Source organism: Podarcis erhardii (genome assembly GCF_964252035.2).
Source record: "Podarcis erhardii genome assembly, chromosome: 10".
Classification (NCBI taxonomy): Eukaryota; Metazoa; Chordata; class Lepidosauria; order Squamata; family Lacertidae; genus Podarcis; species Podarcis erhardii.
Window position 1 is genome coordinate 1,830,737 of NC_138500.1, and position 14,924 is coordinate 1,845,660.

General features: G+C 47.3%; 2 protein-coding genes across 8 annotated transcripts in view; both read left to right on the top strand.

Moving 5' to 3' along the window:
* The window catches only part of LOC309351816 (uncharacterized protein), a 151,986-nt gene that overhangs the window by 80,497 nt on the left and 56,565 nt on the right, over window positions 1-14,924 (top strand). For 2 of the 7 annotated variants that reach the window (XM_081879829.1, XM_081879845.1), the window contains exons 1-2: window positions 5,098-5,307; window positions 6,261-6,433. The gene's annotated coding sequence lies outside the window, so the exon portion shown is untranslated. Of the gene's footprint in view, window positions 1-5,096; window positions 5,308-6,260; window positions 6,439-9,191; window positions 9,337-14,924 lie in introns of those variants that run through there. The other 5 variants (XM_081879830.1, XM_081879838.1, XM_081879828.1 and 2 more) reach the window with 5 other exon arrangements.
* On the top strand, window positions 10,344-13,220 carry LOC309351898 (uncharacterized protein). Its single transcript, XM_081880073.1, has 2 exons — window positions 10,344-11,971; window positions 12,355-13,220. The coding sequence occupies exon 1, from the start codon at window positions 10,554-10,556 to the stop codon at window positions 11,889-11,891; it is 1,338 nt and encodes a 445-aa protein (XP_081736199.1). The 5' UTR covers window positions 10,344-10,553; the 3' UTR covers window positions 11,892-11,971; window positions 12,355-13,220.

Below are 14,924 nucleotides of genomic sequence, written 5' to 3' on the forward strand. Positions count from 1 at the left end.
TCAACGGACTCACACAGGAGAGAAACCATTTAAATGCCTGGAGTGCGGAAAGAGCTTTACTGATAATGAACACCTTAGAACACATCAACGGACTCACACAGGGGAGAAACCATTTAAATGCCTGGCGTGCCGAAAGAGCTTTAGTGATAATGGAAGCCTTAGAACACATCAACGGACTCATACAGGGGTGAAACCATATAAATGTATAGAGTGCAAAAAGAGCTTTAGTCAGAATGGAAGCCTTAGAGCACATCAACGGACTCATACAGGGGTGAAACCATTTAAATGCTTGGAGTGCAGAAAGAGCTTTAGTGATAATGGAAGCCTTAGAACACATCAACGGACTCACATAGGGGAGAAACCATATAAATGTATAGAGTGCGCAAAGAGCTTTAGTGATAATGGAAGCCTTAGAACACATCAACGGACTCACACAGGAGAGAAACCATTTAAATGCCTGGAGTGCGGAAAGAGCTTCAGTCAGAGTGGACACCTTAGAAAACATCAACGGACTCACACAGGGGAGAAACCATTTAAATGCCTGGCGTGCCGAAAGAGCTTTAGTGATAATGGAAGCCTTAGAACACATCAACGGACTCATACAGGGGAGAAACCATTTAAATGCATGGAGTGCGGAAAGAGCTTTAGTGATAATGGAAGCCTTAGAAGACATCAACGGACTCACACAGGGGAGAAACCATATAAATGTATAGAGTGCAAAAAGAGCTTTAGTCAGAATGGAAGCCTTAGAGCACATCAACGGACTCATACAGGGGTGAAACCATTTAAATGCTTGGAGTGCAGAAAGAGCTTTAGTGATAATGGAAGCCTTAGAAGACATCAACGGACTCACACAGGGGAGAAACCATTTAAATGCTTGGAGTGCAGAAAGAGCTTTAGTGATAATGGAAGCCTTAGAACACATCAACGGACTCATACAGGGGTGAAACCATTTAAATGCTTGGAGTGCAGAAAGAGCTTTAGTGATAATGGAAGCCTTAGAACACATCAACGGACTCACTCAGGGGAGAAACCATTTAAATGCCTGGAGTGCGGAAAGAGCTTCAGTCAGAGTGGACACCTTAGAAAACATTGGCAGACACATGACGGATAAACTGTTTAAATGTATGGTGTGTGGTAGGAGCTGCAGTCAGAGTGGAACTGTTTTATATAACAACGAACTGGCGTTGGTCCTTTGTGAGCTGGGACCTAGGGCAGCTCTGACAGTCATTAACACATGTTGTGTATGCGAAGTTCTGGAATTTATGTGTAAAACTGTATAGTAATGAAATATTGAAGGCAATGTCAAACAATGTGATTATAATCTAAGATGTAAAGTACCTTTCGATAGAGAAGGGGTGAGGGTTTATCTGGCTTACTTGGTAGTCAGTGGGAATTAGGGCTGGGCGATATATTTTTCCATATTGGTTTCTAGACCACATCATGATAACCTTTCAAAAACAACTGATATGGCAACACCCCACAGATCACAGTGTCGGGGATGCTCATTTGCCTGGAAGCAGCCGGCAGAAAGCTTTGCTTTGTGAAGCCCCAGCAGATGCCGACTTGCTGACTTCCCTCCAAAACCACATGAAGGGAAACACACCTCCATTGCCCTGTGTCCTTCCAGCCTCTTTCCTCCCTTGCTCCCTTCTGCCGGTTTGTGTGCCTGACTTAGATATCCTGTGTGGTGTATTTCTTTGCGGCTGAAACTGGATTTGCTCTCAGAAGCAAAGTTTTCTGTCTCACTGGGGGCCCAGGGAGAACTGTATGCTTTGAAAACTCAGTAAACTATTACTGAAGAAGTCCTGCTGCCTCTGTGTGTGTTTTTGACCTCAGTGTGGGACTTGCTCTGCACGTGGCCCCTACCCTGCCGATACTTGGCTCAGGCCCTGGAGTTGCTCTACTCAAGCATGCAAGACGGGTGCATCTGTGTGTGACTTGTTTTTGCACCGAACTCTCTCACCCCCACCACCGCATGATCTCCGAACACTGCTTCTTCACTAGAACTTCTCCCTGCCTCCTACATGTTCTGAAGAAAACTTAAATTACTGTAATTGAATGGGAGATTTCCCCCATGGCTTATTGCAAGAGGGGGAAGGAGGGGTGCAGGTACCAGGAAAGTCTCCTGGGGGGGGGCCATCTTCCCTCATGAACCCCATGGGGCAACCCCAGAGCTCCTGCTTATTCTGGGGTTTGGGAAAGATAGTATTTTTCCATAGTCCCAGAAGTTATCATTCTTCCTGCCAGAGGACCAGTGTGCATATTATTATCATACTTATTTTACTGTTGTTGTTGCTGCTGCTGTCATGGACTGGCTGGGTGAAAGGGGGGGGAGGCACCAGCTGGCGGACCCCCAATGGAAGAAGGCTCGGAGTCCGGGTGTTGTATGCCCCCAAAGGCTATCAAGTCTCCTAGGTCTGACCAATAAAAGGTTAATTTGGTGTTGGGGGGGGAATCCAGGTGCGAGGCTGCTCAGCCACCCAGCTCATCGGGCAGAGCCCGTGGGTCCCTACGGAATAAAGGAAGGAGTCCAGCCAGCAACCAAAGCAAATAGCTGCGGAAATCCTTATATGGTCTCAAGCAGAGTGCCAGGTGTTGGAACACAAAACTCACTGAGACGTTGCTTTCTCTAGGTTTTCACCAGGGCAAAGCTGATCCATGTGTGTTTGTCAAGGAGGAGGGGCAAAACAAACTGTATTGCATTGGCTTTTTTAGAATTGCATTTTTTTAGAATTTTTTAGAATTGCATTGGCTTTTTTAGCTGCCGCGTCACAGTGTTGGCTCATGTCAAGTTTGTGGTCAACCAAGACTCCTAGATCCTTTTCACATGTACTGCTCTCAAGCCAGGTGTCACCCATCTTGTATTTGTGCCTCTCATTTTTTTTGCCCAAGTGCAATACTTTACATTTCTCCCTGTTAAAATTCATCTTGTTTGTTTTGGCCCAGTTCTCTAATCTGTCAAGGTCGTTTTGAAGTGTGATCCTGTCCTCTGGGGTGTTAGCCACCCCTCCCAGTTTGGTGTCATCTGCACATTTGATCAGGCTGCCCTTGAGTCCATCATCCAAGTCGTTCTTAAGGAAATTAGCCCTGGGTCCTCACTGGAAGGACAGATCTTGAAAAGATTATTTTTTTAAATAAATCAATTTGTGGCCGGCCTGGTCAAGCGTTGCTTCCTCTGGTTAGCCCCGCTGGAACTCCAGTTCTTTCCAGACCCTGGGGTCACTAGAGGACTGGTGGCTCCTCCTGGCAAATGGCCTGGTGCGCGCTGGATCACCGGTCCTTCTTTGCCCCCCCCTGAATCTGGGCAACCGAAGGTCCCATCTGGGGTGCCATCTGTTGTAAACAAAAGCTGCCCTTCTTCCCTCATGGGGGACACAAGAGTATTGCTTCTCAGTATTCTCTGGTGTGCTCCCCTCACACGCAGAAAAGGAGGAGGACCCAGAACAAAGGTGTGCCTGCCTTTATATAGACATTTTAAATTCCCTGCCCTGGAGCTCCAGACCACCCCTCCATACATCATACATACATCACAGAAGGGGCGTAACCCAAGACCACCTACCAGAAAAATCATACCTACATCACAGAAAAGGTGGTCTGCAACAGAAATTTGAATGTTGTCATTTTTCCTGCCTGCCAGGTTATCTGATAATGCCTTCTCTGATTCCCTTTCCTGGTGGTCTGGCCATTCCTTTGAGATGGTGATTACCCAATTCCTGAGACAATGGGAAGGTTCCCTCACCCGCTCCCTCCTTGCAGAGAAAACGTTTGGTCAGTTTGGGAGTCTAAATGGTTTTAGGACGGTGTTCCTGTGCTGCTCCAGACATGGGGTCCACATATCTATGAATGTGCTTGCTTGGTACATTTATGAACATTTATTATATATATAAGACCTTAATTTTTTATTACAGGATTCATCTAGTCCAGCCTTTCGCATGATGAATTCTGCATATACGTTAAATAAGCAGGGAGACAATATGCAGCCTTGCCGTACTCTTTTCCCAATTTTGAACCAATCAGTTGTTCCATATCCAGTTCTTACTGTAGCTTCTTGTCCCACATAGAGATTTCTCAGGAGACAGATGAGGTGATCAGGCACTCCCATTTCGTTAAGAACTTGCCATAGTTTGCTGTGGTCGACACAGTCAAAGGCTTTTGCATAGTCAATGAAGCAGAAGTAGATGTCTTTCTGGAACTCTCTCGCTTTCTCCATAATCCAGCGCATGTTTGCAATTTGGTCTCTGGTTCCTCTGCCCCTTCGAAATCCAGCTTGCACTTCTGGGAGTTCTCGGTCCACATACTGCTTGAGCCTGCCTTGTAGCATTTTAAGCATAACCTTGCTAGCATGTGAGATGAGTGCAATTGTGCGGTAGTTGGAGCATTCTTTGGCACTGCCCTTCTTTGGGATTGGGATTCATGTGTTGCAGGAACCACACACACACACGAGACATAAGCAATGCTTCTGTTATAAATTCTGTTATAAATTCAAAGAAAATCAGCCATACATCGGATCTGCACCGTTCCACTTTTATTTTACACCATGAGGGAAGGACTATCAAAGGGGGGAGACTTGACACAAGGCAGCCACAATTCCCCAAGCGTACAAACACGTCCGCAGATTTCTCCCTTAACACATGGAATCCGCTTCTGGCTCCAATTGTATCGGCTGCTTTGCTGAGCCTCTTGGCTGCTGTGCCTGGACGGGGCCTGTGTCCAGGGTCCTTGTCCTGGCCTGAGTCAGAGGCTGGGGTGGGGAGCTGGGGTTGGGGGGGAGTCGTTTAGCTGCCCCCCTCCATTCCTGGTTTGAAGAGCACCAAGACCTAAAAGACGGAGGGATCTAAGCTGGTGGGGTGGGGGAGGGGAGGATGTAGCACTTGTGGGGGGGACCCCACTTGGCAGCTGGATCTCCGGGATCAGCCCCTCCCCCGCTCTCCGATCCACTAAAGGAAGAGGAGAGGGGGGGAACTTTCTCCTCCCCCCTCCTCTATACCTCCCCTCCCCTCCCGGCACATCCTCCTCCTCTCACCCCGCCCCCACCATCCCAAATCCCTCCCCCAATACATTGCTCCTCCTCCTCCTCCTCCTCCTCCTCCTCCTCCAATCCGGCTTCGCTCCGGGAATGGGGGTGTGAGCCCCCCTCCCAAACTGCCTGCTTCTCCCGGAAGTGGAGCTTCCGCTCCGGATTGCTGCTCCGCCCCGTGGCTCTAGGGGGGGGGAGTTAGGAAAGGGGAGTTAGGAGGCAGGGGACCCCCCCCCCCCGTGGATGTTGCAGGAAAGGAAAGGAGAATCGGGAGCGAGGACAAAGAGGTAAAGGGGTCGCGGGGGGGGGGGGAAGAGGGGAGAAAAGGACCCAGAGACCCCGCCAGCTCCCCCAAGCGCCTTCCGTGGGGCCGGGATCCCTGCACGCCTGCAGCGAAGGGGGCTTTCCTTGGCAGGGGAGGACGTGGGGCGCCCACCCACGGGGTCCCAGGAGGACTCCCCGGCCCCCTTTCCCCCTCGCAGGCATCCCTGGGGCGCGGAGAAGCGGGCCAGGAAAGGGTTAAGGGGTGCGGGAGGCGCCGGGATAGAGACCCCCCTGTCCCTCCCCATCTCATCTTGGGGGGCATTAGGGACGGAGAGATGGGGGGCGCAGGGCGAGGGGTGAGCCGCGCCAAGGGGGCCTCTGGGTGCAGGGGAGACTCGGGGAGAGAGGGAGGGGGCCAAGGGGGGGAGGAGGGAGGGGAGCATCCCTGGGGAAGGAAGCGCAGCATTGGGGGGGGGGAGGAGGAGACCAGTCTTTGGGGAGGGGGAGACGTCTCCATCGAGGGGCTGCCTTGGCTTCTCGCTCCCGCCCAGGAATCGGCCACGCCTTCAAGGCGACCAGAGAGGGATCCCTGGAAAGTGGGGGTCCAGTCCCCCCACCCCTTCCTTCCTGCAATCTCCATCCCCTTCCCACCCCATAATCCCCTGCCCTGTCCAGACACAGCCATTCTGCCCAGTCCACCCACTGGTCCCCTGGAGAGGAGAGGAAATCCCCAGAGGAAGAGGGGAGGGGGGAGGCCTTCTCAGAAGCGGCTCTTGGTTTCCCCAATCCCACCCAGGAAGCAGCCAGAAACCTTTTCCTCTCTCTCAGGCTTCCATCTTTAATGTCTTTTCCGCTGAGGGTGAGGATAATGTACACCTGTCATCAGAAACAGGGGTGCAGAGTCCATGGAATGGCGCTCAGGGCTGATACAGAAGTTGCACCTCAAAAGCATTTCTGTTCCTCTTCTTCTTTGTAGACAATGTCAAAGTGACTCACTAGCTGAGATACAACCCATCATCATCCGATGACAGCGACTGCATGAATCTTCCCAGTCAAAGGACCCATTTTCAGGATAGACAGTGCCTGGGGCTGGAGGCTCTACACACCGGGTGTGCCTGTGCAGGCCAAAGACTGCCAGTATTAGCACAGGTAAGGTGTGTGACCTTCCCAAATTTACACACTGTATGTGAATGAGAGTTTGTGGGTGGGATTATCGTTTACGGCAACCCTGAGATTTTCTCCACCCATAACATTTTATGAGCTGATATTGCAGTACAAATTCCAAAATAACTAGAAAAAATCACAATGTAATAAGAATGATTGTAGTATTTATATCCTGTCCATCTGGTTTGGTTTCCCCAGCCACTCTGGGCAGCTTCCAGTACAGTGGTACCTCAGATTATGTACTTAATTTGTTCTGGAGGTCCGTACTTAACCTGAAACTGTTCTTAACCTGAAGCACCGCTTTAGCTAATGGGGCCTCCTGCTGCTGCCGCAGCGCCGGAGCCTGATTTCTATTCTCATCCTGAAGCAAAGTTCTTAACCTGAAGCACTATTTCTGGTTTAGCGAAGTCTGTAACCTGAAGTGTATGTAACCTGAGGTACCACTGTACACATAAAAGACAGTAAAACATCAAACATTCAAAACCTCCCCATACAGGTCTACCTTCTGCTGTCTTCTAAATGTCAGATAGTTGTTCATTTCCTTGACCTCTGAAGGGAGGGCGTTCCACAGGGCGGGCACCACCACCGAGAAGGCCCTCTGCCTGCTTCCCTGTACCCTCACTTCTTGCAGGGAGGACCTCAGAGGAGGACCTCAGTGTTCAGAGTGAAGGATGGACGTGGAGACGCTCCTTCAGGTCTACAGGGCCAAGGCGGTTGAGGGCTTTAGGTCGCCGATCTTGCTCCTCCATAATGATCTCCAAGACTGACATATAGTTAGCAGAGTAGAAAAAAACACTCAGAGGCAGCAAAAAATCCATTCAGCAGATAAATTTAGTACTGAAGGCAAAGAAGCATAAGAATCCAAAAACTGAATTTACAGTAAAACCCTAACATAGCATAGCGAAACAGCACTCAAGTAAGAAAGACACAAGCAGAGTAGAGAATAGCAGAATAGGAAGTGGGACCAGGCGCCTTTCAATACTGTGATTTATAAACAATTCAATGTCAGAGTAACCTTGGGACTGGATAACAAGCTTGGCTCACTCCAGTTTAAGCCAGCTTCTTCTGGTTCCCAAAACAAGGAAGGTTCAGCATAATCTCATGACAACTTATTCCACCACCTGCTCTCAGCAGAAAGGAAACTCCCTGATCAGCTAAAATATTCCAGCTAGAGAAAACATCAGCTTTGACTCACACAGAGTAAAACCAACAGAACCTTCTTGAACTAATAGACTAGGAATGATCTCTATACATTAGATCAACAGTTTTCTTTTCCTGAAAAATGCAGCCATGCCACTTACAGGTCAACACCATCAGTTTGAATTGCGCTTGGAAATGCACTGGGAGCCAGGGAAGATCCTTTAGGACCAGTGATATGTGGTCTAGGCGGCTGCTCCCAGTTACTAGTCCAGCTGTCACATTCTGAATTTGTTGCTGTTTCTGTTTCACCTTCAAAGGTAGCTAGCTCCATGTAGAGCGCATTGCAGTAGACCAAGCAGGAGGTAACCAGAGCATTGACCACTCTAGTGAGACAGTCTGCAGGCTGGTAGGGTCTGCCTGCCACCTGTCCCCCAGGGACAGTGCTTCTGTCTTGTCAGGATTCAACCTCAATCTGTTAGCCGCCATCCATCCTCCAACCACCTCCAAACAGACACACAGGGCATTCACCATCTTCACTAGTTCCAATTTAAAAGAAAGGAAGAACTGGGCATCATCCACATACTGGTGAACACCCAGCCCAAACCGCCTGATGATCTCTCCCAGTGGCTGCATATAGATAGTAAAAAGTATGGGGGAGAGAATGGAGTCCTGAGGCACCCCACAAGTGAGAGCCCAGGGGTCTGAACACTCATCCCCCAACACCACTTTCTGGACATGGCCCAGGAGGAAGGAGGGGAACCACTGCATAGCAGGGTCCCCAGCAACTCTAGAGGGTTCAGATGGATACAATGGTCAAAGGTCTCCAAAGCCGCTAAGAGATCCAGCAGAACCAGGAAACAGCTTTCCCCTCAGACTCTAGCCCATCAGAGATCATCACGCAGCACAACCAGGACAGTTTCTGTTGCATGATGAGGCCTGAATCCCAACTGGAAGGATCATGGTGGCAGAAGCTTTCCTGGTCCTGCACCCCCAAAAGCTCCAGGCACAGGACTTTCATTAGCTTTGAAGGGGCCATCGGATACTTGGTGATCTTTTCTTCAAAAGACAAATATTCTGAATACTTTTTATTTGATGTATGATATAAGCAGCACTTCTGTTTTACATATTCCACATTGGAGAGATTTTGATACACAGGTCTGAGTTCATCGCTCCCCCTGAAACTGCTGTGTTAGCAGTCCTGCCAGCCTGGACAGTGTGTTTGGGGGTTCAGGGCTGCCTAGACAACAAGACCCCCTTCTCAGCCTGGCTTATATGGTCCCAAGGAAAGCAGAGCAGTATGTTAAGCACCAGCTTGGCAGCAGGAGTGAGTGGAAGGAGGTGTGCAGGACACCATCCAACCATCTTAGAGAGTCCACTCTGGATTTGTGTAGGTTTTCCTCCATAGCTTTTTCTTCTCCTGAAGATAACTCAAGAGGAAGCGAAGGAGTGCACCAAAGTATTACGACTAGAGTTTTACTTCTTGAGGAGCTCCCTTCTCCGGTTGACGAGCCCCATCTGCCCTTCCCTTTCCTCTGCAGAATGGGCAGAATCTGCCTTCTTGACTGTGGGATTCACTGTTGTTCTCATCCTCTCCATCCACCAGGGCCTGCCTTCACCTGCAGCAGAATTCCCCAACCCACCAAGAATTTGAGACCCATCAGGTATCCTCACCTGGTTTAGCCAGCCAGTTGAAGCTGTTCCTGGGATTGTGGCCCCTATTCCATCCTGACAGCTTCTGGAAGAAACAGGTGAGAGCTGAGTGCAGGGTGGGGACCAATGGTGGATAAATTACCCCATAAGGTGCATGACATTTCCCCCACCAAAGGTACTACCGCTCCCCTAACACCCCATGACATCGTATGATTATGATCTTTAAGACAGAACAGGAATAAATTCATGTCCCCAGAAATAACACAACTTAAGGCCATTAGTGAATCAATACTACATTTTCAAGATACTACACATTCCACTAAGTACAGTTTATCATTTTGCCTTGAATATCCTGCTTTTCGGTGTCGTTTTACGATAGTCCTGCATCAGAAGACGGGCACAAAATCAGACAGCATATCATTCTTTAAAAAATCAAGCTGCTTTATTAACATTGATTGAAGATTTTGAAAGTTGCTCATAAATTACTATCATTTGACATTGCAACTTCACTTGGGAACATGGGTAGGAGGTGAGGGAATGTAGGAGACGTTGAAATAGGAGAAGGTGCAAATGGAGCTTGATGTGTTCTCTTTCCCTTTCTTCTCTTCCTTGAAACCCAAACAGGATTCCCTTTCCTCCCACTCTGAAGAAGGAGATGGAGAAGACAGTCAGAACTCCAGGGGATTGGGTACCTGTCCCCCCCCCATTAGGGATAGAAATTAAATTGTGTGAAATGCGGAATATGCTTCATTGAATGAGCACACATAGTTCACATCAACGACCTCCAACAGGGGAGAAACCATTTAATGGTATGGAGTGTGGGAAACGTTTCACTGATATTGGAAAACTTAGAACACATCAACGGACTCACACAGGAGAGAAACCATTTAAATGCCTGGAGTGCAGAAAGAGCTTTTCTGATAATGAACACCTTAGAAGACATCAACGGACTCACACAGGGGAGAAACCATATAAATGTATGGAGTGTGAGAAGAGTTTTAGTATTAGTGGAAGCCTTAGAAGACATCAACGGACTCACACAGGGGAGAAACCATTTAAATGCCTGGAGTGTGAGAAGAGTTTTAGTGATAATGGAAGCCTTAGAAGACATCAACGGATTCACACAGGGGAGAAACCATATAAATGTCTGGAGTGCGGAAAGAGCTTTACTGAAAAAGGAAAACTTAGAAGACATCAACGGGCTCACACAGGGGAGAAACCATTTAAATGCCTGGAGTGCGGAAAGAGCTTTACTTATAATGAACACCTTAGAAGACATCAACAGACTCATACAGGGGAGAAACCATTTAAATGCATGGAGTGCGGAAAGAGCTTCAGTCGGAGTGGACACCTCAATATACATCTACAGACTCACACAGGGGAGAAACCATATAAATGTATAGAGTGCAGAAAGAGCTTTAGTGATAATGTAAGCCTTAGAACACATCAACGGACTCACACAGCGGAGAAACCATATAAATGTATGGAGTGTGAGAAGAGTTTTAGTATTAGTGGAAGCCTTAGAAGACATCAACGGACTCACATAGGAGAGAAACCATTTAAATGCCTGGAGTGCGGAAAGAGCTTCAGTCAGAATGGAGGACTTAAATTACACCAGCGGATTCACACAGGGGAGAAACCATATAAATGTCTGGAGTGCGGAAAGAGCTTTACTGAAAAAGGAAAACTTAGAAGACATCAACGGGCTCACACAGGGGAGAAACCATTTAAATGCCTGGAGTGCGGAAAGAGCTTTACTGATAATGAACACCTTAGAAGACATCAACAGACTCATACAGGGGAGAAACCATTTAAATGCATGGAGTGCGGAAAGAGCTTCAGTCGGAGTGGACACCTCAATATACATCTACAGACTCACACAGGGGAGAAACCATATAAATGTATAGAGTGCAGAAAGAGCTTTAGTGATAATGTAAGCCTTAGAACACATCAACGGACTCACACAGGGGAGAAACCATATAAATGTATGGAGTGTGAGAAGAGTTTTAGTATTAGTGGAAGCCTTAGAAGACATCAACGGACTCATACAGAGGAGAAACCATTTAAATGCATGGAGTGCGGAAAGAGCTTCAGTCAGAATGGAGGACTTAAATTACACCAGCGGATTCACACAGGGGAGAAACCATTTAAATGCATGGAGTGCGGAAAGAGCTTCAGTCAGAGTGGACACCTCAATATACATCTACAGACTCACACAGGGGAGAAACCATATAAATGTATGGAGTGTGGGAAGAGTTTTAATATTAGTGGAAGCCTTAGAAGACATCAACGGACTCACATAGGAGAGAAACCATTTAAATGCCTGGAGTGCGGAAAGAGCTTTAGTGATAATGGAAGCCTTAGAACACATCAACGGACTCATACAGGGGAGAAACCATATAAATGTATGGAGTGTGGGAAGAGTTTTAGTATTAGTGGAAGCCTTAGAACACATCAATGGACTCACACAGGGGAGAAACTATTTAAATGCATGGAGTGCAAAAAAAGCTTTAGTCATAATGGAAACCTTAGAGCACATCAACGGACTCATACAGGGGAGAAACCATATAAATGTATGGAGTGCGGAAAGAGCTTCAGTCAGAGTGGACACCTTAGAAAACATTGGCAGACACATGACGGAGAAACTGTTTAAATGTATGGCATGTGGAAGGAGCTGCAGTCAGAGTGGAACCCTTGATTTATGTCAACAAACTCACACAAAACACAAACCTTATAAATTGTTAGGATATTTCCGTTCCACCTTAAAAGAGAGCAGGCTTTTGTGCGTCACAGAGTCTGCGTATTTCCTGTTCACAGGATGTTTATGTTTTGCTATTGCTTTCGTTTCTCTCTCGGTGCCTGAACACGCTAGCAGGCGGTCATGTTTTTCTTTGTTCTGACCAACATTGAATAAACTTGTAAATATGCTCTCCTGCTGTGCAACCTTCGCTGTGTGAATTCTGCTGATAGAGTGTGCACCAGCCTAAGAATGTGGAAGGTATTTTTCTGAGGCTTCGTGTCGCTAATTGCTGATACTGAGAAGACGGGAGATCGATGGACGTCCGGAGTCCGGCTGGAGGCAGTGATGGCCTATGTCTCCCTGGCAGTATCCCAACATAAATATCAGGAAAGTAGATAGAGGTTCTGTCCTAGTGGAAGTTCTAAATCAACAGACTCATGGACAGGAAAAACTTTAGGAGTTGAAACCCTACAAACCATCAACAAACTCAAAGAGGAGAAGCAGTTTAAATGAAAAGATTGCAAAAAGTGCTTTATTTACAATGGAGTGTTCAAGGAAAATCCAGGGACTCTCACATGGAAGAACCCATTTAGATGTATGGAGTGTGGGACATCTTCCTCTCGGAGTCCACTCTTTTCTTCACAGAAATGAACTCAGCAGGAAATCAGTCATTAACACATGTTGTGTATGCGAAGTTCTGGAATTTATGTGTAAAACTATAGTAATGAAATATTGAAGGCAATGTCAAACAATGTGATTATAATCTAAGATGTAAAGTACCTTTTGATAGAGAGGGGTGAGGGTTTATCTGGATTTCTGGTGGTCAGTGAGGATTAGGGCTGGGCGATATATTTTTCCATATTGGTTTCTAGACCACATCGTGATAACCTTTCAAAAACAACTGATATGGCAACACCCCACAGATCACAGTGTCGGGGATGCTCATTTGCCTGGAAGCAGCCGGCAGAAAGCTTTGCTTCGTGAAGCCCCAGCAGATGCCGACTTGCTGACTTCCCTCCAAAACCACATGAAGGGAAACACACCTCCATTGCCCTGTGTCCTTCCAGCCTCTTTCCTCCCTTGCTCCCTTCTGCCGGTTTGTGTGCCTGACTTAGATATCCTGTGTGCTGTATTTCTTTATGGCTGAAACTGGATTTGCTTTCAGAAGCAAAGTTTTGTGTATCACTGGGGGCCCAGGGAGAACTGTATGCTTTGAAAACTCAGTAAACTATTACTGAAGAAGTCCTGCTGCCTCTGTGTGTGTTTTTGACCTCAGTGTGGGAATTGCTCTACACATGGCCCCTACCCTGCCGATACTTGGCTCATGCCCTGGAGTTGCTGTACTCAAGCATGGAAGACAGGTGCATCTGTGTGTGACTTGCTTTTGCACCAAACTCTCTCACCCCCACCACCGCATGATCTCCGAACACTGCTTCTTCACTAGAACTTCTTGCTGCCTCCTACGTGTTCTGAAGAAAACTTAAATTACTGTAATTGAATGGGAGATTTTCCCCAAGCCTTATTGCAAGAGGGGGAAGGATGGGTTGCAGGTACGAGGGAAATTTCCTGGGGGGCCCATCTTCCCTCATGAACCCCTTGGGGCAACCCCAGAGCTCCTGCTTATTCTGGGGTTTGGGGAAGATAGTATTGTTTATGTTTTGTTGATGATCTTCTGATGTTTTGGAAGAATCAGGCTTTGTACCAAAGCACCCTAGCTCAGCTGAAAGAGCACTTTGACATGAAGGATCTTGGTGAGCTATCCAACTATCTTTCTCTGCAGGTGGAGAGGGACCAAGCAGGTAATTTTCTGGTACACCAAACACAGAAAATTGCTGACACACCGATGGTGACAGGTTACCAGGTAGATAGTACTGCTGAAGCGTTTTCTGACACTACGCTGTACAGATGCATTCTAGGCAAGTTGAATTTTATTGCTAGATGCTCAAAACCTGACATAGCTGTAAGCACTAACCTGCCTAGCAGACATGCCAACAATCCTACTGTTCAGGATTGGAAAGCTATGAAGCGCATAGCCCACTATTTGAAAAGGACTATGCACTACAGGCTGAGGTTCACCAGTCAGAAGACTGGAGGTCTTGAAATCTATGCAGATGCTAGTTTTGGAAGTGACACCACAGATGGTAAAAGCACTTCTGGAGTATGCTATATGTACAACCACTGTCTGTTTGACTGGCTGTGCAAGAAGCAGACGACAGTAAGCCTAAGTTCCTGTGAAGCAGAACTCAATGCTCTGTCATTTTCACTCATGGATTCTGAATGGTTGATGCAACTGTTTAAGGACATCAGAGTTTCTGTGAAATGCCCTATACAAGTGTATCAAGACAATAGATCCTGTTTGGCTTTGCTGAACTCAGAGAGTTGCAAGCAAAGAACCAAGTACTTGCAGATTAAGCTACATCATGCAAGAGAGTGTATTCAGAAAGGACTCATTCAGGGAGAAATGTAAAGTATTGCACTTGGGCAAAAAAAATGAGAGGCAGAAATGCAAGATGGGTGACACCTGGCTTGAGAGCAGTACATGTGAAAAGGATCTAGGAGTCTTGGTTGACCACAAACTTGACATGAGCCAACAGTGTGACGCGGCAGCTAAAAAAGCCAATGCAATTCTGGGCTGCATCAATAGGAGTATAGCATCTAGATCAAGGGAAGTAATAGTGCCACTGTATTCTGCTCTGGTCAGATCTCACCTGGAGTACTGTGTCCAGTTCTGGGCATCACAGTTCAAGAAGGACACTGACAAACTGGAACGTGTCCAGAGGAGGGCAACCAAAATGGTCAAAGGCCTGGAAACGATGCCTTATGAGGAACGGCTAAGGGAGCTGGGCATGTTTAGCCTGGAGAAGAGGAGGTTAAGGGGTGATATGATAGCCATGTTCAAATATATAAAAGGATGTCATATAGAGGAGGGAGAAAGGTTGTTTTCTG

What these genes read in the sequence shown, in the direction of transcription:
- LOC309351898 (XM_081880073.1), top strand. Translation starts at nt 10,554, where the DNA reads ATGGAGTGCGGAAAGAGCTTCAGTCGGAGTGGACACCTCAATATACAT.